The sequence below is a fragment of the Dasypus novemcinctus genome, chromosome 11 (genome assembly GCF_030445035.2).
Source record: "Dasypus novemcinctus isolate mDasNov1 chromosome 11, mDasNov1.1.hap2, whole genome shotgun sequence".
In the NCBI taxonomy this organism is placed as follows: Eukaryota; Metazoa; Chordata; class Mammalia; order Cingulata; family Dasypodidae; genus Dasypus; species Dasypus novemcinctus.
Genome location: NC_080683.1, coordinates 47285060 through 47310400, shown reverse-complemented (window position 1 = coordinate 47310400; position 25341 = coordinate 47285060). Strand labels below are relative to the sequence as shown.

At 33.9% G+C, this 25341-nt stretch overlaps 1 protein-coding gene across 2 annotated transcripts in view; it reads left to right on the top strand.

Moving 5' to 3' along the window:
• Window positions 1-25341, top strand: part of COL12A1 (collagen type XII alpha 1 chain) — a 110768-nt gene that overhangs the window by 5943 nt on the left and 79484 nt on the right. For both annotated transcript variants that reach the window (XM_058307047.2, XM_058307048.2), the window contains exons 3-13: window positions 4716-4832; window positions 7183-7326; window positions 7747-7806; window positions 10145-10408; window positions 10580-10744; window positions 11416-11589; window positions 13651-13941; window positions 14139-14741; window positions 15937-16209; window positions 18047-18319; window positions 19913-20185. In XM_058307047.2, the coding sequence (XP_058163030.1) occupies window positions 4716-4832; window positions 7183-7326; window positions 7747-7806; window positions 10145-10408; window positions 10580-10744; window positions 11416-11589; window positions 13651-13941; window positions 14139-14741; window positions 15937-16209; window positions 18047-18319; window positions 19913-20185 (2637 nt within the window). The remainder of the gene's footprint in view (window positions 1-4715; window positions 4833-7182; window positions 7327-7746; window positions 7807-10144; window positions 10409-10579; window positions 10745-11415; window positions 11590-13650; window positions 13942-14138; window positions 14742-15936; window positions 16210-18046; window positions 18320-19912; window positions 20186-25341) is intronic.

Here is a 25341-nt window from a genome sequence, read left to right as displayed (position 1 = left end):
AGCCTTAGTTAATTTTCTTTCTCCTTGACTATTCACGCTTGTGTTCTTGTATTTGGACATATTTTTCTGACCATTTTCTACTTTCTTATTATTTTACATGTTGAAACTCAATGTCTCTTTTGATATTGTTAATAATTGGAAGTTTTGTCTTTTACTTTTTGTGTTTCTCTCTCTCTCTTTAAATAATGGCATCTCCTTCACTCTGTTGTTTTCCTCTGTCTATTTACTCCAAGAAGTACATATTTTATAATATGTTATTTTGTTATATAGAAATAGGGCTGAAAATTATTATTTTTTGCCTTCAATATTTGTAATTTTTAGCCATAGTATAGATTTTATTGACCTTATAACTTGGCCAGTGGTCAGTATAATCCAGAATGTGTGAATTGTTTTTGGCTCATATATCATATAGTATGTTATTTGTCATTTACAAAATTTAACACTCTGCACTTAAAAGTTAATTGAGGGGAATGGGTAGCCCAGGCGATTGAGCACCTGCTTCCTATGTATGAGGTCCTTTTTCAATTCTCAGCCCTGGTATGCCTCAAAAAAAAAGTTTTCTCTGAAAATTGGACACCTTCCTAATTAATCTAGAATTTGATATGGACACAAAATTTTGTGAAAAACAGTTATTATTTTAGTAAAGCTAATTTATAATATATTATGAACAATTGAATATTACCAGTTATCAGTGAGTTGAGTCCATAAGCTTTAATTGCCTAGAGCTAATTAATATATATTTATATAATCCAATATCTGATTAATGTTTTAACTGTAATTTCAAAACTAAAGGAGAACTTGGAGATCACCTCCTTTAATCCTCTCATTTTTTCAAATAATAAAATGAGACCTAGAGAGACTGACTATATCAACTAGTATAGTTACTTAGAAATAGAGCACAGATAAGACCCAATTCTCTTACTACTATTTTAGTGTTGGTTTGGATACATGTGCTTCCTTCTTGCTTGCCAACTGATCAACCCAGAAATTTTAATGAAAGAACACACTTTGTAATGTGTACAAAATAATCCATTGCTTGGTATCTTGTTGACACAAATGAAGTGAAAATTTATGTATCATGACAAAGATCATTAAATTTCTACTAACTTTGGATTGCAGATTTATTATTTAATGCGTATCAAATATAATAAATTCACTACAGTCTGAACATTTCTAAAGGTTTCCACCATTAAGATAGTTTATTTTCCAGTCTTGTTATTGTAAAGATTGGACTAAAGGTCCAATCATTAAGATAATGCTTTAGTGGTATGCTGTCAGCCTTGCCTTATCTGTAGCTTATACAATCTTATACCCTTACTAGAACTTAATAGACTATTCCTCTCACCATTCATCTTTTTGTCCAACTCTGCCATGGTTGGCAAATTCTTGAATGTATCCATATTGGAAACATGCCATGATGGGAAAAAATGTTTTCCTTTATTGTATATACAAATAGACACTTTAGGTTAAAATGGATTGAGCAAGTTTGTAAATTTAATACACAAATTCAGTTCATATCTGAGTCAGAGAAAACTGAATACCACATAGTTATTGTTGACAAGGCATCATTTGTTCTTCTGGTAATGTTTTTTTTAAGAGTAGAGAAATATATATGTATATATAAACTAGGTTTAAAAGATGTCTAAAGTTAATCTTTGACTCAAATACTTCTGTGTTTTCACATTAAATCCAATACATTAGAGCACTGTATTCTTTGGAGTCAGACCCTGGTTGCTAGTCTTGCTACTTTATTAATTGTATTAACCCTCTGAGTTTCACTGACTCATCTGTAAAATGGGATAATCAGTCCTGATGTGGTGGGTTATTATGAGGAACAAAGGAGAAAATCTATGAAGTGCTTGACAATCTGGCTAAAACATAGTGGTCACTCAACAAATGTTACTCATTATTATCATTCCTAAAATGCCCTAAATCCTGCCAATTTATGTATCAAAATCACATCAGAATGTGACTTTTATAGGATAATGTTTTTGATACAAAAAAATATTACTCTCAGGGAGCAAGTGTAGCTCAGTGGTTCAGCGCCTGCTCGGCATGCAGGAGGTCCTGGGTTCAATCCCTGGTACCTACTAAAAAAAAAAGTATTATTCATGAATATGCAGTTAAAATACTAGAGTTCTGTATATTTAAAATTTTAATCTCTTCACTTTCAGCCTTCAGATTTTATAAATATATATTTGATTGTTATCTTATTTATATTTTCAGTTCCATTTCTATTGGTTCAGATTCTCGTTCTATGCAGCTATGGCTTGTTGCAGTTATAATCAATATGCACATATCCATGTAGTTCATATTTGAAACTATGACCATTATTTTGGGGGAACATATAGACACTGCTTGTGATGATGCAATGGTAGTTGTGAATTAGTTTTATATAAATAAAACAATTATATATAATTACATATAAAATTATATATAATTTTATTCAAAATTCATAAAAAACCTTTGCATTGATTCAAGTTGACAGAGGTCACATGCTCACACTCACTTTATAATTTATTTCTGTGAAACAGAGTGTAAATAAAATGGGAATGCTATAAGGTTGTATGTGTGATAAAATCAGGAAGAAGAAAAGTAGAATGGGCTCTCTATTGCACACATGTTGGTCGGTCATTCTTTCCTATTTTTGATCGTCAAGTACCACATCTGAGTTTCTATGAACACTTTGAAATCCACTGAAATGTTAAAGACTTTTCCCCACAGTCAATTTTTCAGTTTATCTGGAATCCTGGTCATTTGGAAATCAACAAGGTGGGCTGCTGCTGCCCTTCAGCAGTTTTAACCTAATGTCTGCTGCATCAGGTCAATTTCCTTCCAAGGTTGGTGGTACTGTTTTTCCATGTACTGACTTTTTTAAGCATGCTCAGGCCAGTTGTGTCTGCCTTTGCATTAAATTTGTCCTGAGCCATTGCTACTGGAACAATATTTTATAATGATATTCTTAATACCTATTGTCCTATTAACACCTATTGCATGCTTGTTTTACTAAGTGATGACTACAACAAAACCTTGCAATGTAGTTATTGTCAGCAAAATGTTGAATAAATAAATTATGCATGTAGATTAATAGTCTAATCTCACTGCCTGTGTATGGATAGTAAGAAAATAACATTCATTCCAGTACTAGTGTATCTGATAAAAATGAAAAGCCATATCTACAGTCGGAAGCAGCAGTTCATTAAAGCAATTGTTTTCTTAATTTGTTTGATTTTTATTAAAACGTGCTATTAATATTACAAATTTCTAACCCCAGTTAAATTCTGACTCATGTCTCAAAGCTACTATAGTTTTTCAATTGACTTCTATAAAAACCCAAAAAGGAAATTTTAATCTCTCAAAACAGATGCAAAAATTCTAACTCACAAGGAATACTTTCAGACTGAAATATTCTAAGAAGAGTATGACTGAAAGTCATCTTACATTGTTGACCTGCTTAAAGACTGAAATTTTTAATGCACTGACCATGCACTGACAGTGAGTCAGTACAATGCTGCATGATGAGGCATGAACATTGTAGAGAGAATATCATTATAAAATATTTCTGAAACGTCTTTGTGTAATGACCATTGTACATGGAGGCTTTTGTTCATTGTGGGACACTAAAACAAGTCAACATTTCATTGACACATGCATGACGCTATACAGTTTTGTATGTAAACTATTCCTTTCTGTACTTTTCAGTTATTCCTGTCATTTACTTCTCCCAGTTTTAATGCACAATCATGTCTTTAAGGTTGCTGATTCTTCTTCACTGTTTTCTTTAAGTTCTGTAAATAAATGTCCATAAATATACATTGCTATTGTCTTTTCATAATTAACCATTGTTTTGTAAAATACCATACTGGCATTTTAATTTAAAATGTCATTTCTAGTATGGCGTACACCTGCTGCAAGGAGAATAGCTGTGTTGGTTTACACCTTGGAAACATATAGCAAGTTGGTGTAAACAGGCAGAATATTAGTTTTATAAACATTTGTTTATCACTGTCTATAGCATCCCTTATTATTTTTTAATATTGTCTATATGAATATGAATATACATTTAATGTATATTTTATTGTGAGACATCACAGTGTTAAGTTTCTTATGATTCCTCCTTTTCATGAAGATAATTTTGTTCATCTCTGCCACAGATTGAGTTTTATCAAAATACAAGCAATAACAAAGCAACAATGCAGAGACAAAACTAAAAATACCATTGATTCTTTCCCATGTTATGGAAAAAAGTATTATGTCAGTGTTCCAAATTAACTTCTGTGGTTGTTAAGCAGGTTGTGATTTGGCATGCTTGTTCAAAATGCACTCAGCATGTATTGAAATTCTTTAATTGTTATGTGAATTGTTTGCATATGTGGTTATTATATGTGATTTCATTGTACTTGTATGTACTTGTACCCAGATATGTTTCTATTTGCTTGATTTTGCTGGCCATTCTTGAATGACCTAGCAACTCAAGAATCAAAAGTGTTTTGTGCTGTCTTCTGTAATATGTATACTCTCTGATGTTTTGTCATATCTTGTCAGCTTTTAATTTTATTCTTATCCAACAAGATATCTTTTATATTTGTTGGAAACAAATTTATGCAAAGACAATTTTAGTATGCTTTGCTCAACAGTATTCTTTATAAATAAAATTCACTATTTTGTGACACTGGAAAAATGTAACTAATACCATCAATTCTCTCTTATTGCAGTTGACCCTCCTTCAGACTTGAATTTTACAATTATAGATGAAAATACTGTTCATATGTCATGGTCAAAACCTGTCGATCCAATTGTGGGCTACAGAATAACAGTGGATCCTACAACAGGTAAGTTTCAAGATGATGGGGTTATAGAATAGAGACATCAGAGATGATGTAATCCAATCTCCTCTTTGTCTTCCATTTCATGAAGAAGCTGACATCTAGACAGCCTAAGGAATTTGGAAAATGTCACCAGATATTTGGTGGACCCAGGTTTCCAGACCAGTACCCAGCATTATAATTTTGTACTGTTGATATTTATTAACATGGTCTCCTATGCTATGCTGATGTTATTAAAAACATACTTTTTAAAAACCTGATTAGAATATTGTAACAAATCTTTAATATTATAAAACAGAATTCTCAATTTTTGGCATTCTTCTTGAATTATTTGAGCTTTCAACATTTAAAGTGTCCGGTCATGAAGCATGTGGTTATGCCTTCCCTATGGACCTGCACATATCAGTACTTAAGAAACATTACTCCAGTATAATGGTGTACTACTATGATGGAAAACAAGAATTTGCACATTTCTGGAAACTCCTGAACATTGAAATCAGAGACTTAAATGGTCACTTGTCATATTTCAGGCCTGCTAAACACTGATAGAAGAAGACCGTAAGAAAAAGAATTTACTTTGGCTAGATGAATTCTGTAGATCCTAGGCTAGGAACCTTCAAATAAATAACTTGTTATGGTTGTTCTCAGAGTTATGTTTAGTGCTAATGTTGTTGCCTGGGTATGGAGAACCAGTCCCTGTTAATTAACTTTTAGTTCTAACATGGAATGGGAAAATCACCATTTCCATTGACACTGGCTGAGTGGTAGGAGGAAGCCTTGATTGTTTGGCTGAATGTAAAGGTAGATGATGTCGACATAACTAACCACCAGAGCTGTGGTTACAGATTACAAATACCAAGAATTTTAAATACTGATTTATCATCAAATGGATTAAAAATAAATTCAAATCGGAGAACATATCAAGGGGTCAGGAATTAACTCTTCTTCCTTTAATTATTTTCTCCCCAAACATATTTTTTAGTTAACTAGTTTATTCATTTCAAAGCAGTACAGCAGTTGAAAGAGTATCCATCCACTTTCTAGACGTTGGAAATTACCTGTTCCCAGTACTCCCACTGGAACTCTCTCTACCTGACAGAGTTCTGGTATCTCATTGTCTCCAGTAGAGGGCCCCGGTTGGTTTTGCCTGCTTCACATGGAAACCAGGGCTTCTATTTCTCAGGGTTCTTTTATAACTGTTACCTTTTCTCATTACTTATATTTTGATGAAAATGTATTATAATTGAAGGTATTAACATGCATTTAGTCCCTAGGTACTACTGTTTCCTGATTAAATTAAGAATTAAAATACTCTAGAAGGAAGGACATAATTGTCAGTATATAAGTAAACACTCAGTACAGTGTGCTTGAAACGTTTGCTACCTAGTTAAGGCAATTCAGAGGATCATTGTCACCCATTAGGGTAATCCACACTCACCCACGTGAGTGTGGAGGATGGACTGCTTTCATACAAACTGCGTCCCACTGGAAGTTGATTTTCATCTAGGGGTTTGTTTTCCTCAAGTTGATTTTCTTTTCTCTATGTCTTCTCTCCTCCAATGCATAATTTAAAAATTATATTCTTTTCAGCTTTATAGCTCACTTATGAACATTTTATTATCCACCATTATTCTTAATTCTGTGATGAACATGAGAGCCCCTGAGTTTACACTTTGAATGGACTGTACAAAGCTTGTGTCTTATAACAAAGAATCCTGTGGTAGAAAAAGGACTGTGGTTAACAGGACAAATATGAGAACATTCTCTCATGAACTATAACAAGTATATAATACCAATACAGGGTGTTAATAACTGGGTGGGTTGGGGGAAAATACACCAAGTGTAAGATATTGGCTATAGTTAGTAGTAATATTTTGATGATGCTCTTTCATAGTTTGTAAGAATTGTTCCACAACAATGCAAGGTGTTAGTGGTGGGGTGATGTAAGGTAGTCCTGTATGATGGTATTCATGTTTGTTTTGCAAGTTCACAGCTTTTACTATATACTTACTGTTTATGTATGTGCATGTATGAATGAGAAACTTCAATTAAAAGTTATAAAGAAACAATGAAAGGTTTTCAGTTTGATATTCTGGTGTATCTTTAGAGGAATTCATGATTTCTTAAACAACTATTGAATATGATTGTAAAAGGTCAAGACATTATCAGTCCATCTATTGAATCTGTCAGATATAAAATTTTAGTTTGGAAGACAGTGAAAATAATGTTTTGATGTTCTAAAAAAATAATATTTCAAATTTCGGGTAATTCTGAGAATTACATTGCATCGTGCTGTTTTGCATGTCAAAAATGTTTCGTTGTTTTCATATTTTTTCTTTTCTATATTGTTTTCCAGATGGGCCCACTAGAGAATATACTCTTGCAGATAGTACCACTGAAACTTTTTTAACAGACCTTATACCTGAAATAAAGTATGTGGTGTCAATAAGTTCATATGATGAAGTAGAAGAAAGTATACCAGTTACTGGCCAACTAACAAGTAAGCACAAGATAAATTCAAGTACTTTTATAATACTTTTTATTTTGAGAAGATTTCTCTGACTTTCAGATTTAATTTATATCAGTATTAACTTTTCTTTCTAGGCACCTAGTTATTTGTGGATGTGACTAATTCATTTCTGATTTATAACCCTGATCTCTGGAAGCAAAAGGAATGCTATGAATGTGAACTATTAAAAACACTAAGATTTGCCAGGCAACAATATTAACGTCTTTTGGAAATATCTCTAAAATCTTATAAAAAATTAATTTTTTGAAAGGGAACAATTATTTGGTGGTATCCTCTGACCAGCTGGGCATGGACCATACATTTGAAAGACAGTGGTGTTATATTTATTCTCTTTTTAGTAAATACTTGTCTGAGTTCATTTCCTTTTGTAATAATTAGGTTTTGGTTCAGTTCAAACAGGTGGTCCAGCAAAGCAGGGGGAGAAGAAACCTGGAAAAGCAGAGATACAAAGTGAGTGTTTCCCTTAGTATTTTTGCTTGGATTTTTAGAAGTCATGAATGTAGAATATAGGAGATAGTTATAGACATAGATCAATCTTATACATATATTAATTTTATAATATTTGCCTAGGAGAAGCACAGACAATATAAGAGTCATATATAACTAAGCAGCTACAATTCCTAAGTGCTCATATTCTAACCAATTTTTCATTCTCTTTACTAAATATTCTTTTTACTAGGAACACTTGTAATTTAACGAGTGTTCAAACAGTAGGCAAAAGGAGGAATAAAAGCAGATCACTGGACTCAACTCATTTCTCAAAGATAAACTGATAGAAATGAATGGTGGCTTAGGGATGTATGAGATGTATAAGGGCTGGAATACGATGGAGATTCCCTCATGTAGTGTTTGAAGCAATTCAATTGCCATGAAGATATATTTCTAAATCTATGTGTGTGTTATGCTCAGATCTATTTACATGGTCTTAGTTGATGACAGTTGTAACCTTTTCCAGCATCTCTTTGAGATATTTTTAATAAATTATGCATTTGTAATCAGTTGAAAGCAGTTTATTCAGTCAAGGTTTTGAAGTTATCAGCATCCTTGTCTTTTACTATTTTGTCTGACTCATTATAAGGGATGGACCCTTAAGGAGTTTCTTGGACTTTCAATTTTGCTACCTTGTAAAAGTTGGATTTATGACCCAGGATGACAATGAAAAGATTATAAACAAAAAGACCCATTTATCTGGAATTCTTCCTCCAAATTACTCTTTATCAATATTTCTGAATTCTAATAGTTTTTCTATTTTTAAAAATTTATTTTTTATATCAATGTTATATGTTAGTTAATGCAAGGGAACATCTACAATAACAATAAATCTGCTTTCGGCAGCGGTCGGTCACACTCTCCCTTTATTTTTGTTTATTTCTCAGTCTTGTGGAATTTGGGACAAGGTCCACTCACTACTTCAGGCTGAGAAGGCACACAGATATCATGGGGCAGAGGAATGGAATTGCTTTGCTTGCAGTTGAAGATACTCCTTTCTTTTGGGCTGGGGCTGGTTCATCATCATTTTGTTAGTTGTCTGAGCAGCCCTGGACAACTGGAGAACAGGATTTGGTTGCTTACCACCTGGGTTTCAGGGTTCCATTTGAAACAGTTTATAGTATGTACTTATAATGCTAAGATCTCCCCCAAACCATCAAGATTTATTCAACGCTTTGTACAAAATATGGACTTTTAAATAGATTTAAATCCGCCTACTAAATAGAGTGCAAAGATTACTTAGGTATGCAACTTATATTTGACTTGGGAACATTTCCAAGATCCTTTCTTTCTCTTTCTAGCCCAGTTCTTTTATTATGCACCAGCTGGCTGCCAGGGCAAAAACATCTTTAGAAAATTCACTCATTATTGTCTCATGAAGCTTTTCATGATAACTCACCTTCCCCGTACCACAAAGGAAGGCAGGCTAATACAATCACCTATATAAGCCAGTCATACATTTTAGTAGTTAAATATTATCATGTAGATTTTTACTTTTGAATTAAAATGTTTTTTAATCTCTTTTGTTTAGTAAATGTAGGTCTTTATTGTCAAATTTAAATACAACGATAATTAAGATGATAGACTCTTTTGGCTATTTTGCATCCTTTTTATGCTTTTTTTTCCCCTTAGATGCCATCAACACTCTTCACTAACCCTAATGCAAACTTTACACTAACCCTAATGCAAACTTTAGACAATATATTGTAAAATGCAGGGAAAATTAAAAGATTTACTCTCTTTTATCAGCTCAATTGCATTTGCAAAATGCAATTATTTACAATAATTTTGTAAATATTTATTGATAAATACCAAGGAATGAAAATACTTTGCCTACACTTCTTTTGTATGTCTCCCAGATATTTTATACAATTTTTACTGTCAAGGAAGAGTGAGGATCTAGTTCATTAAAATAGGTGGATAGTACACATAAATTCTTGGATTATATGTTCCTGGTGAGCAAGACATATAATCTATTTCTCTTTTCTTACATAATGCCTTATATTGCAATTTAAAGACATATAGTTACATAAATGCATCAGGATGAAGGCTCTGAAAATGCTTTTATGTGTACCAGTCAAAGTTTTTATTCTTTTTGAGAATGTCCATTGTGGGTAAAGAGCAACGGATGAATATGTTCTAATGAAGAGAATGACTGAAGCAACTGTTGCTTTTCAAGTTGCATTGTTAATTCGTTTTCCTAATATAATGAGATGTGCTATATGATAAAAAGAATATAAAATAGTTGTACAATAAATTAAGTAATGGCATCACTAAAAATATCTTAAATGTGTTTCAGAATGCTCTGTCAGTGCCTGGACTGACTTAGTTTTCCTTGTGGATGGTTCATGGAGTGTGGGAAGAAATAATTTCAAGTACATTTTAGACTTTATTGCTGCTCTTGTGTCTGCTTTTGACATTGGGGAAGAGAAGACAAGGGTTGGAGTTATCCAGTACAGTACTGATACCAGGACTGAATTTAACTTAAATCAATTCTACCAAAGGAATGAGCTTCTTGCCGCAATTAAAAAAATCCCATATAAAGGTGGCAACACCATGACAGGTATGTTTTACAGGTTTTGTTATTGCTTAAAATAAAAGAAATATCTGTTCAGGAAATAAAATAAGCATTGCACAATCATCACATATTAAATAATTTTGAAATTAATCACAGTTTTGACTTTGGCAAAATTGTATTGTCAGAGTAACTGAACATTCTTCTTTTTTACTTCAGGGGATGCTATTGATTACTTAGTTAAAAATACTTTTACGGAATCAGCTGGGGCAAGAGTTGGCTTTCCTAAAGTGGCGATTATTATTACGGATGGCAAATCCCAGGATGAAGTGGAAATTCCAGCAAGAGAGCTTCGCAATATTGGGGTTGAAGTTTTCTCTTTGGGTAGGTTATGTTTGGTTAACTACTGTCATTTTAGTGCTACTTCAATATACTTAATGCTGAGGAAGATAGAGTATTGATTTTTCAAGGAAGGGTGCTATTAGTAGTTTACACTGCATTTTATAGTACAGAATGAAGCCAAATACTTGTTGCGTAAAGGTTTTGCTTATCTTTTTCCCTCATGTAATTCTCTTAGCATATGCATTAAGTGAGGTGGTATTCTCATTCTTTGCCAGCTCACTACTTTTCAAAAATGCTGGGGCAATGTCTTTAATAAAGATCCTCCTTGTATAATCATTGAGTGTTTTTTATGGGTTTCCTGTGTTGTGTAATACTTGAAGAATTCAGAGGGCTCAGTGCATTCAGAACTCTGGAAGAAAAAAGTATTATCTTTACAGATGGCAGGGGCAAATGTTGGCCTGGTCAGGATGAGAGCCCACTCTGTTTTACTAACCGTTTGGTTTCCTCTTTGGCTGGCCATTTGATGTGAAATTACAAAATGCCTTTGTCGTATGAACAGTTGCACATTGGTTTTGAAGCAAAGCAATTCTGGTTTATGACTTAGTAAGGATTTGAAGTTGTCTTCACTTGTGAAAAACTGAGAAAGCAAAGAACTCCCCCAAGGCAGCACATTTTTCTATCCTGTATACTCTTTTTTTTTTTTTTTTTTTAAGGCATTAAAGCTGCAGATGCAAAAGAACTCAAACAAATTGCCTCCACACCTTCACTGAATCATGTTTTCAATGTGGCCAACTTTGATGCAATTGTGGATATTCAGAACGAAATCATCTCTCAGGTGTGCTCAGGTGTTGACGAACAGCTTGGTGAATTGGTTAGTGGAGAAGAAGGTGAGTGGATTGTTTGTTGAGTAATCCCCTGTGTTTGGGTAGCATTTACAGCTTTAGAGGTATCCTAGGAATAGACATATTTACTCAAATATTTCTTGCAGTGAATCTCCAATTGTATACTACATGTGTATTTTTTTCAGTAATTCCATTTGTAGAAACCATTTGTATCCCCCTCCCCCACCACCACAGTGGAACCTTCAATAAAATATTTATATTACTGTGAAATTCTTAAAAAATATTTTTTGGGCAGGTTTTGATTGATTCTTTTCTCCCTGTTGTGCACTTTGAAGTATCTGTCCATGATCATGGTACTCTGATAATTGCTTTAAATACTTTGCACTCTGATTTAAACATTAGCATGTAGGGGAGACATTTATTTTAGTTCTTTACAACTTAAAATGGCAACAACACTGTTTATAATAACTGGCTAAGCAAAAGGTTTTCCATCACCATACTCTACATAATGTTTTCAAAGCTTTTAGAAATATTTCAAATCACAGTCAATCTGATCTGACCACATCTGGAAAATTTTCTCATTTCTATCAGTTATTGCTTCTAAATACATGTGAGAAAGGAAAGCCATGTCAAAAGGCATTTCATCAGCATTGTTTTAGTTGTTAAAAAGTCATGATTCAAAGCCCCTATGTTGATAAAGAAAAACAAACAAAAAACAAAGCCCTTATATTTTTCCATGATTGTTCTTCTCTTAGCCTGAGAGTTGAGAAAAGAAAAAATTATGTTCTAAATAAATATATCGTCAATCTTATAAACTCTTTAATCTCCAGAGCCCAAGTATCTTGGCAATATCCGTTGTCCTAATTCTGTCTCAGAACTTCTTTGTTTTATTGCCTAATATCTCTTTTTTTCCCCCTCTTTATTTTTATACACTCTGCCCCTCACCATTTCTCTGATTAGCTTCTCATTATGCAGTCGTCCTAGGTCTTCACTGGGTGAACTTGCATGTATGCAAGGGTAGACCGACCTTTCCTTCTGCCTCTCTGTTTGAGCTCCACCGGTATGGACAATGGCCGTGTACCACAGATGTTCACACTTTTCTTCAGAGCCTCCATTCTCTCCCTGGCATCAGTTTGAGACACTTGTTCTCTGTACTGCTTCCACATCACTCAAAATATTTGGCTAAACTCCCAGTAGGCACATCTGTTGCTTCTTTCCCATGATTTCCCTCTTCTTTAGATATTTCGTGCACTACAGTCGATTACCTCCTATGGCGGGAGGGAGTAAACTTATGACTATTTTCAAACCCACTTCCTACAGACTGATTTCTAAAAAGTTAGAAGTATATCTCCTGGGAATAGGCTTCCATTGACAAATCTACAATTTTGAATATTTCATTTGAAGTATCTTAAGATAGTTTATATTAACTGCTTAGTGCATGACTATGTTCTACATTGAGTAAGGAGGAAAAGATTTTAGATTATCAATATTTATGTGTCCATATGCATGTTACAAACCATTATTTTTACTTCTGTTTGGTTGTGCTGTGAATGGAGTTGAATTTTTTTTCAACTTGAAATAAGTTGGCATGAAATTATTTAAAATTATAGAACCTGTCATTTAAAGTCTGCTGAATGTTTTTTTTTTTTTTAATATATAATAAAGTATCTTTTAGAATTACAGTTTTACTCTTATGGCATTATTAAAAGATAAAATCTTTCTGATGAATTGAGCAATTGTTTGATTTAACAAATATTTATTGAGTGCCTATTTTCATGCCAGAGTACAAAGACAATTCTTAAAACACCCAAAACCAAAACTGAAGACATGGCTCTAGAGAAGAGTTAGGCATTTATGTCCAATGAGTAATTCTTCCAAAAACTTCCTCTTTCCTGAAACTTCTCAGCTCCCCCACAAAAAATGAGAATCTGAATCACTTTTGGTTTGATGGGTACAGGTGGAATTTGGAGGTGAGGAGTGGGCAACTCTTCTTGATATAGTCTCAATTAATTTGAATTTGGAGAATGAAGATCCAAACCTAAACACTTTTATTAATAGGGTCACATCTCACTGTGTTTAGTCACTATTCTGCTTGTTATTTTTTAGTTATTGAACCTCCTTCAAATTTGATTGCCATGGAAGTCTCATCAAAATACATTAAGCTAAGTTGGGATCCATCTCTTAGTCCTGTGACTGGCTATAAAGTCCTTTTGACTCCAATGAAAACTGGAAGCAGACAGCATGCTCTGAGTGTGGGCCCCCAGACAACTACACTCAGTGTAAGAGATCTCTCAGCAGATACAGAATACCAGATCAGTGTTTATGCCATGAAGGGACTGACATCTAGTGAACCTGTTTCAGTAATGGAGAAGACTCAACCAATGAAAGTTCAAGTGGGTAAGTTAATAGATATATTAAGTTTGTAATATTGAGGGTACATTGGATAGTATGCCTTATTGTTTCAGAGTTAGTTTTAAATAAAATATTTGCAATAGTTTTTTTTAAAGAAGTATGCTTACAAAGAAAAAGATATCTATATTTTAGTGACTAATTTCTGTTTGTTGGGCTTTAATGAAATTTCTTTCTCTTTACAGAATGCTCACGTGGTGTGGATATAAAAGCTGATATTGTGTTTTTGGTTGATGGTTCCTATAGCATTGGGATTGCAAACTTTGTTAAAGTTAGAGCTTTTTTGGAAGTTCTTATAAAAAGTTTTGAGATTTCACCAAATAGGGTACAGATAGGTCTTGTCCAATACAGTCGGGATCCTCATACTGAGTTCACGTTGAAAAAATTCACTAAAGTTGAAGATATAATTGAAGCAATAAACACCTTCCCCTACAGAGGAGGCTCCACAAACACTGGCAAAGCAATGACTTACGTAAGAGAGAAAATATTTGTGCCCAGCAAGGGTTCAAGAAGCAACGTACCAAAGGTCATGATTCTTATCACAGACGGGAAATCATCAGATGCTTTCAGAGACCCTGCTATAAAACTGAGGAATTCAGATGTTGAGATCTTTGCAGTTGGTGTGAAGGAAGCTGTTCGCTCTGAGTTAGAAGCGATTGCCTCTCCTCCTGCTGAGACCCATGTGTTCACAGTGGAAGATTTTGATGCTTTTCAGAGGATATCTTTTGAACTTACACAATCTATCTGCCTTAGAATTGAGCAAGAATTGGCAGCTATAAAGAAAAAAAGTAAGTAGATTTTGTAAATATTATCTCTCCATGAACAAAGCATTTTTGGTTGTAAAATTGTGAATAGTATACTTCAATTCCTTTAATGTATAGGAAAAAGTAACTTTCCTATGTTATTGAAAACTACTGATCCTGGTGTATTTAGTTCTTCCATTAGACTCTCTCCTTATCAATAAATAAATGCTCCATAGACATCACATGATCTCTAGTAACCTCTCTGGCTCATTAATTTATTGGTGAAAAAGCAGAGTCCCATAAGATTCATGAGCACTTTCTAATCCTAGATCTTCAATAGAGCTAGGACCAGGTTTATCACACTTGTCATATTCAATTCAATAACCATTTATTGAGCATCTGCTGTGTGCTGGATACTGAGCTAGGTCCTGGGAATCAAATGTGACTAGGATGTAGTCTTGGACTTTTGAATTCTCCTTCGGCATTCCCATTCCTGGATCATTTTGGGCATCATTCTTCACATCTGGAAATTCCTATATGCTTTTCTTCATTTGTCAAAATTCCGTTTCTCAAGGTCCAGATAAAAACCCCATCCTTTCCACTGAGCCTTCCTTAGCTGTTCCAGTCCTGCCACACTTACTATTGCTTCTATTCATTTGACATTCATTTTGTTTTGTTAATAACTTCATACTCTCTTCTTGCTCTAATTTGATTGTAAGTTCTCTGAAGACATGCAATGTGTCTTAAACATCATCTCTTTAAATTTAAAAATTATTATTTTGTTAAGAAAAATATAATTATTACCTTGAAATATCCTTCTACCATCAAAGGTTAATGTCCAAATGCTGGAATTAGTGGAAAAACTTTTCATGGTTCATTTTAGGTCTGCTACTGTTTAAATATTCTAATTCTGGGTAGGGTCACTCCATTCATATTTTGTCTTAAGCACAAAATTCAAGTTAAATTTTAACTAGTAATATAACTAGAATAATTTCATATGGTAAATAGCTAAGGCAAAATAATCAAGACCTCTTATAAGTGGAGAGGCCTAAGTGAGAGGCCTCTCCATGAGCGGCTTCTTCTCAATGGCCATGTGGGTACTGTTTGTTCAGTACATTGTCACAGTAACCATTCCTCAAAAGTATATAAAGCCAGTCCAGAAACATATAATCATTAAGTCTTTTTTAAAAAAATCAGATTAAAACAATTTACCTATGTCCTTCTTCTTTTTTCTATATAGCTTACGTGCCCCCAAGAGATCTTAGCTTTTCCGATGTGACCTCTTACAGTTTCAAAAGTAACTGGTCTCCCGCTGGAGAAAATGTTTTTTCATACCACATCACTTACAAGGAAGCTGCTGGGGATGATGAGGTGACGGTGGTGGAGCCAGCCACGAGCACCAGTGTTGTTCTCAGCAACCTGAGGCCAGAGACTCTCTACTTGGTCAATGTGACGGCAGAATATGAGGACGGCTTCAGTGTTCCCTTAGTTGGAGAGGAAACCACTGAAGAAGGTGTGAGAGTTTCTTCAGCTATTTTCCAAAACTTATCAATGTATTATAGAACAAAGTTATAATTTGAAGTCAACATCTGCTTTATAGTTCAACATTGTAAATGCCATTGTGAGACTTAGCTTCTTTTAAAGACAACTATTCATAAATCTTTTCAAAAAGAGAAAACTTTGGTTAAGTAAAAAAAACAACTGGATTAAAGACAACTATTCATAAATCTTTTCAAAAAGAGAAAACTTTGGTTAAGTAAAAAAAACAACTGGATTTATTTTGATAATTTGAGGTCAGGAGACAGAGAGTTATTATAAAATTAACTCCTGAAATACTGCTTCTCTTGCTTTTTCTGCCCCATATTTTCATCAGTGTTGTGGTTTAAATACTTTGAAATTGCCTTGCTCTATCTATGAGCTGATGGCAAATGTATATTACCAAAATGAGTGTTTTAAGCAGTATTTTGTGCCCTCTTTACTGGGTATAGTTGAGTATCTTCTGACACACTTCACACATTTGACATTTAAAGGGCACTATTTAACCTGATTAGGGGAAGACTAAGAGAAGACAATTATTTTTAAGTATAAACAGTGAATATTACAAGAGATGTCAGTTTTTTTAAATTTTCACTGAGGATAGGAGGGGAAGAGGTGGAAACAGCAGTGTGAGAGGAATTTAGGATAGGTAAGTGGAAATATTTATGGATGTGGATAGCCCTTGCTAATTGGAGCTAGAGAATATTTTTCTCTGAAAGGTTTGTCAAATAAGATTTATATTTTTCTGCTGTCCATGGTTTAGGTATATTTCTGCCTGAAGGCCAGTAAATAAACTAAATGATCTAAGATGTTTTGTCTTATGATTTTGTGAGTGTATATCCTTGAAGCTCATACTTATATAATTCTGCCTTCCTCTGATGATGTCAAGTAATGTCCACAAACTGCTTGATGATCTTGGCTGTGATTTTGTGATGGGGATGGAGAATAAGCCTCATGAAAAAACTTAAGTCTCAAGGGTTTTTGAGTAGAGGCCACTATATTCATATATACTCTCATTTGTGGCCATTGGGCTATTACAAAAGTAGTGGAATTGGAGATTTAAACTTTTCTTTATCAATTAGGAATTTTCTTTAAGGCAAAAATTATTGCACTATTGCCATGTGTCAGGCATTATATTAAATGTTTTCTATGGATTCTTTTGTTTAACCATTTGAATAGTCCTGAAGTTGAAACATTAGGACTGTGAGTCTGTGGGTATCAATTGCATTGCAATTGAACCTCGAGATTTAGATCCTACTAGTGTATTCATTAAGCACCTCTCATGTGCTTGATTCATCACATGTATTGTTTAATTATTCTCCAAGTTAATAACTATACCAATAAAAAAAGTTAATGGTGGTACTGACTGGATAAGACAGTTCAGTTTGATTGGTAAATATGGTAGACCTGGGTGTAAAGAATTATTTTTCTGTTTTACTGAGAACATGTAGTACGAGTGAAAGCCTTGGTTATTTAAAGCCCAAGAAATAAATTGTTTTTATTCTTGAATTTTATGGCAATATAAATTCAGCATTTAGCAGAGTATTTATGATTTTAAAAGTTTACTATTCTGTATCTCTTTATTTGATTAAAAGGTATCAGTGCTTAGTTTCTTTCTTGATGTTATATGACATTTCCATGGTATTTCAGAATCTAGTTAATCTCTGGCTAAATGAATGAAGTAACTAGGATATTTGTCCAAGAAAAGCTCATGGATTTGTTTGGAGGAATGCTGTAATTTCATGGTCAAAATTAGTTTTGTATTTTTCATATAAAACCAGTCAAGCTATTTTTGAATATTCTTTTTATTTCAGTAAAAGGAATGCCTCGCAACCTAAAGGTGACAGATGAGACCACGGATAGCTTTAAAATTACCTGGACTCAAGCTCCAGGAAGAGTTTTAAGGTATCGGATTATGTATAGACCAGTTACTGGTGGAGAAAGCAAAGAAGTAACCACACCAGCCAATCAGAGGAGGAAAACACTGGAGAACCTGACTCCAGACACAAAATATGAAGTATCTGTAATTCCTGAATATTTCTCAGGACTTGGTTCTCCATTGACTGGAAATGCAGCCACTGAAGAAGGTAGAGGAAATATACTGACCATATAATAACAGCGAAAATCTTGTACTGAATGGGAAAATTTGGACAACTATCCAGATAATGCAAACTATGAAGCACTTTTTCACAATTATCTGAATATCTTAGACTATAGTCCTTTTAGGCTTGAATTATTCAAAGTTTTTTACTTACTCGTTGCATCATTTATTTGTGTCAGTAGAGTTTGAGTGATATGGTATCATCTAAATATCTTCAGAAAACAATATCATTAAATATTCTAAAAAAGTTGTAGGATGCCAATCTAGGGATTAAAAATCAAACCATCATGTACCATTAAAATGGATTACATTTTACTTCTTCAGAAAGATTTAAACTTGACTTTAATTAAATGGGATGGTTAGGGAACCAGGATAAATTCTGTTCTTACTTGCAAAGTATTAATGTTCAATATGTTATATCATTAAGAAAAATTAATGTACTCATAATTTTCTAACTTTAAGTTTTTTTTAAATGATAATACTAAACATATTAACAATAGTGAACAGTTATAGAGCACCTATGTATATAAGATTCTATGCTGAGAGCTTGTAATATATTTTCATATATTTAATGCCTGTATAGATTCTATAAGGTTGTTACTATTATTAACCCAGCTTTTTGAAGAAACTGGGATTAAGGGACATTAAATAATTAGCTCAGAGTCCTGTAGCTAATAAGTGGTGAATCTGTGTTTGTGGATTTTTCTGCCTGACTATATACACTCAAATGGAATAGCTACTATAGCTCAGGCCTTATCCTTCTACTTCCCTCTGTTTACAGCCTAGGTAATTAGCCTTTCCTGCATGAGACCCTTCCTCTCTCCTGCTATTTTCATCCTTTTCTCTTCCCTTGGGAATTCACTTCTTCACTTTTCTCTTTCTTTTTGAGTATCTAGGGCTCTTTGTGTTAAGCACCATTAAATGACCTGGTGACTCTTCAACTTTCTGTTCTCTGGAGAAAAACTGGGAGGCTGTTTGTACCCAAGGAGTGTGCTACAGGGTTAGATGCCTTGAGACTCTCCAGAGACCACATGGTCACTGCACTGGGAAAGGCATGGCTTGCCAAAGGGATGGGCAGCCCCTGGGGTGTTAGACCCAAGGCTAGGCTTCACGTGGGCTGTTTCTTTTCTTATATTTTTTCTTAGGGACTGCATAACTTTTATAAAAAGACATCTCAGATTATTTTCTGGCTATTACCCCAAGATGCCAGTAGCACTGCACTGATGAACTATTTTTATTGACGATTTCTTAGAGGAATAAAAGCTACATTTTATCACCAATCAACATGTAAATATTTTGTAGACCTTTATTCTGCTTCCAAGGAAATATTGTGGTATTTTATGTAAAACATTTTAAACTGTGTAAATACAGAAAAGGAACTAGACATCTTTGCTTTGTTTCTTCTGATTTAGAAATGCTGAAGCACCTGTTGGATGGTCAACAGTTACAAGTGTGATAGTCTCACACAGGATACAAATTTGATTTGATACTCATACCTGTATAAAGTCATAAAATGTTTTTCAAGTCATTTCATTAAATAATGGTTTTGATGTTGTTGTTGTTGTTTAACCTATTGAAGTTAGAGGGAATCCAAGAGACTTACGTGTTTCTGACCCAACAACATCAACTATGAAATTATCTTGGAGTGGAGCACCAGGAAAAGTACAACAGTATCTGGTCACATACACTCCTATGGCAGGAGGTGAAACTCAAGAGGTCACAGTGAGGGGAGATACAACCAATACTATGCTGAAGGGATTAAATGAAGGAACACAATATGCCTTATCAGTGACTGCCTTGTATGCATCTGGAGCTGGAGATGCACTTTTCGGGGAAGGATCAACCCTTGAAGGTAATTACTGTTATTTTGTTATTTTAATGGAATCCTTGAGTTTGTGATTCTGCGTTTTGGAAGCTTAAAATGTTTCCAGAAAATTAAATAAAAAAAAATGTGCAACTCTTCCTCTTAATAGGAATTTGTGTTTAAAAACAAAGTCATATAACTGCCTTTTGTTCAGCGATATAGAATGTAAGCAACAGAAAGAATTAAAATGGATTGGGAAGCAGAAGTGAACTGGGGAATTGACTGCATTACAAGACCATAGAAATGTGTTTATAGTGCCTTGTGTTGGTTAAACAGAGAATAAACATGACATCTAGAGCAGGAAGGACCTTGGGAAACGTGTATGGATAAAGAAGGGGTAGTTCAGAGGGCTCAGATTGCCGAAGGTCACACAGGTACTCTCAGTTAAGTGTTCTTCTCATCCACCATGCATTGAAGACTTCATAGTAGCTTGAGGAATATGAGAATCCAAGTTTTTTTTTTTTTTTTCCTAAATAAAAACCTCTGAAATTCAGTTCATGTTAGATATTCAAAGTTAACGGAATACATGTGAGAACTTTCAACAAGACTGCAGCTGTTTCCTTGGTTCTCTAGTTTGTTGTCAGTGGGCATCACATGTCTTAAAAAAAAAAATCTTTAGCAATATAATGGCAGCTTAGCATGATCTTAGTACAACTACTAAATAGTCTAAGACAAAAATACTAACTCAGTTTAACCTCATTAAGAATGGAATGCAATATTTTTAAAAAACCAGTAGATATTTAAGATGATGTTGAATCAGAACCATAGTCGAGGTCTTAAATGGGTATCAGGCAAAACCTCCCCTTCTTTTTACACCACATTTCGTATGATTTATTTTAAATGGTTATAGAAGAAAATGAATCTGAAAATATATTTCTTATGTGAAGTTGTTGTGATGTTAGGCAAAATTCTCATCATATTTAATGGATCTAGGAACAACCTAGGATAGTAGACATTGTAATAGTCTACAAACTCTACAATAGGCACTTCTCATGGGAAATTTTAAGACTTAGTTAAGAACTGAAAACAAACAAGCCAAATAGTATATTCAAGTAAAAATAATGATAGTGAAGAGTTTAATCCTAATATTCCATGAAATCTGTTTGTAAAGTAGTAATTACCAGAGAAATCCTGCTTTGGCTACTTAGCAATACGACCTTGGTGTAATCCCCAAACTGTCTGAGCCTCAGTTTACCCATCCGTAAAGAGGGGATGATAATCTCTCTTCCTTTTCCCCAGAGTTACTGTGGAGATCAAATGGGAAAATGTAAGTGATACCCTGAAGAATACTATATATATATATAATGCATCAAGAAGAAATATCAATTAGGACTGATATCTAAAAATATAGCTTTAGTAAGTATCTCAGAGATATTTGATGGCTACACAAAAGTTTTGAAAATTATGAATGGTAGAAACTGAAATTGCCTTAACTACAGATATATAATCCAAACAATAGAAGCATGTGATCTTTACATCTGTAGTAACATCCAGAATTTCTGGGTAGTTTGTCCTTTTCTTTGGCCCTTTTGAAGTTCTCTTTCTAATATGTTATTGACAGGCTTTCAGCATAGATTTTCCATAGTTTTTTTTTAAAGGATAAACTTTTGAACTTTTATTCTTTACAGAAAAATTGTAGATAATTTTGATTTGTGAAAATTTTTCCCTTATAAAAAGTATCTTAAAAATAGTTTTACCTCTGGGTGCATCTTTTAAACTTCTGTGTCAACATTTTCTTGCTTTTAAAAAATGGTCCTACTCAGTCAAAATCTTGATTCAAAAATTAAGGCAATTTTGCTGAGGATAATTTGTGAAAAACTCTTTATACAACAAGTTACATATTTTACAGCCAATACATTCTGTTGGGCTGTGACTTTTCTAGGCCAGGTGTGCAGTTAATTATAACTTTATAGTTTTGCACAAGTGGTATAGAAAAGCTACCAGTTGTATGCATATGTGAGTGTTCACACATACACCCACATATACACACATGTATTTGATCAGAAATTATCTCTATGGCAGATAACAAAGGTAGTAAAATTAATTTTAAAAATTACTGTTTCCCATTTCCTGAAAAGGAGGAAGGCTAAATAATTCTTGTTTGCTTTAAAAATAGTTAAATTCCTAACTAAACTGTAATGAGCAAAAACTTTAATGGACTAAAGCTCTTTACTACAGTGGAGGATTAAATAGAATGCTGCCAACCTGATTTTATTAATGTATTTATCCCATTTCATTACATGTGGTAAACTTGACAAATATGTGAAAGCATAGTTGTAAGTAAATTAAAATAATAGAAGATTTTTGCCCCATGGTTATTCCATTTCATTTTATTATGTTAACTCTGCCAAATCCACATACCATATACAGGAATAGGATATGATGGTAAATGCAGGGATTGGAAAGCCCCAAAACAGAGCCAGGCAACTGCTTTTGAGGGCTGCTGTTTTTCTAATCTGCTCTACTCTTGGGAGTTGAGGTGGTAAGGGCAGGCGTTGAAGGAATGTTTCTTCTGTCCAGATGCATGGAGTCAGCCGGCAAGAGCATTCTTTAGGTTGGAAATTTTACAGATAACCTGAAGAGCATTGTAGATTTCAATTCAAAAAAGGAAAATCATCCTTTACAATATTTAGTGAGGTCTATAACCATCTCTAACTGAAGTCTGATTCCTAAAGCTTTTTTGAAATACAGCCAATGATCAGAAAATTCCCCTGTTGCTGGTTGTGAGATTTATTAGCCTTGCAGTTAGGGAAGCTCAGGGTTGGCTCTAGTGCTGTATGCAATAGAATAACAAAGGCAGAGTTTATTACTATTACAGGTACAAACTTCAGAGGAATCTGAGCACAAACTGTTAGGCTTGATTTACACCATTTTTTTTTCTTTTCTATTGTTAACATAGAATGACTTACTGTAATTACTAAAACACTGCTGTATGTGCAAATGTACTTTAAATCTTGACAGAAGCTTTAGTTGTGATTGTTAGTGCCTAGAGAGGAAATTTTGCTTTATTAACTTGTAGATAAATAATGCCCATTTTTTCCCAAGGATTTATCACAAATGAATGAAAATTCAGTTTGGAAATAATACAGTTCCTTTTGTTTTGAGTATTGTTTTTTGGGTATGGAAAATATGATTATTCAGAATTTCCTTTGTTTCAGTTGCTGTAGCAACCTACCAGTGTCCTAGACATGAATGGCTTCCTACAGATTAAACCAAGCTAACTCAGTTGACATTTTGTACAATGAGGTTTTTAGCATATCACAGGAATTCTGCATGATGTTGAGTAACATGGGACCTCTCAAAGATGGACTAAACAAGGGCTCTGTGTTTTCCTGGATTTACTGCTGTCTCATAATTTGAAAAATCATACATTCTAGCGTAACAACTCTGACATTTCCCGGGAATTTTAGCACAATTACCAAACATTAATTCATATTTCCTTTTCTGTGAGCTAACCACTCATTAGAGAAAAATCTGAATCTAATGGGAGAGATAACAATTATGGAAGAAATCATTTTGCTCTCTCAGGGTTTGAAGGATAAAATAATTGTCAAGAGGTTTTGAAAGAACTGTGTATTGTTTAGAGTAACTAAGTTAACTTATAAATAGTGAACTTTGTCCTTTGAAAGGTGATTTTAATCCAGTGATTATAAATAAAGTACAGTTCAACATGAACATTATCCAAAAGCAGGTCTTCTCTATTCTGCTGTGGAAAATTGGATGACTTTTGTGCTGAGCTCTAACGGAAAGGACAAATTGATTTAGAAGAGGGTTTACATTACATTTCCAATTTCACTTCTATTTTTGAAAGTGGTATGTGAAACTCAGTGAAAGATGGTTGGAACAATCTATAAGATGAAATACAGTTTCATTATGATTAATTTTTCAGTTATAATCATTGGCTAATTCATGTTATAATTATATTTGAATTGGATGATAATTTGGTTTTCAGAAAGCAAATGGAAAAGGTCTAAGGAAACATAGGAAATTTATTTAAATGAGGCATTCATTCTTTGGCCTTGTACGTGGAAAAAACTAGTGTAGAAATCTACTTCTTGCAAATGTTCAGGTCATGAGAATGTACCTGTCTAAATTAATCTCACAGCAGCAGCACAGAGATGCATACAAGCCAGCATGAGATAAAGTACCTTTGGAATATATGTGAACAAGTTTTAGAATCAGAGCAGAAATATTGAGTCCCATATTTTAAAAACTTGATCAAATTTTGTATGGTCAAATTTATGACAGAGGTGCATTGTTATTCCTTATACCTATACTGGTTCTATACTGGGGAGAACAGGGTATATGGGAAAACCACGAGAGAGGGAATCACAGAAATAAACATGAAGTCTTCATTACAAAGCAATTGCCAGGAATTCTGTTAACAGAGATAAATGTATTACAGAAAGCATAGTCATTTAGTTTAGAACAGCAGAAAACAGATGCCATGAGATTAAGTATTATTGAAAACATGTCATTTTTTTAAAAAAACAGAACAAATCCAAGATCATAAAATACATGTTTGTGAGTCTTGGGACAGAGGGAGAGATATTTGATCAAAAGAAGATATTTGATTCAGAGAAGGTGGAAGCCATTAGATCAGGTGCAGAGTCAATGAAAGATAGTGACAAAGTGGCGAAAGGTTTCCTGGAGTTGGTTTCTGTTCACTGCTGCCATTTCTATGTCTCCTGCTTTTAAGGAATAGTAAAGTTTCCTGGAAGAGAAGCCACAGACTGGTTTTCTAACATCTTTACTTCCTTATCCCTCACTGTTTCCTCCTTCCTTCCAGGATCCCTGAAAAAAAATCTCTTTCTGAAACTGATTCTAACCCAAACCAAACTAACACAAGCCAAAGTAATATCTTCATGTAGTTAGTGAGGTCTGAAGTTCCTTAGATAGAAGACAAAAACTGCAGTTCATTATATCAAACCTCATTCACACAAAATATGATCAGCTGTAAGAAGCATGAGTTGAGAGCCTTTTCCTGTTGAGACAAGATGGAGGGAAGGAAAGAGCGGGAACATCCCACACGTGTTATGAGACAGAAAGGATGTGGCTGCAAGTTTAAATCAACTTCTCCATTCTCTGAGGTTATTCAGCCACCTAAAGGGGGAAATTTTTTTACGTAGCCCTTTACGCATCTA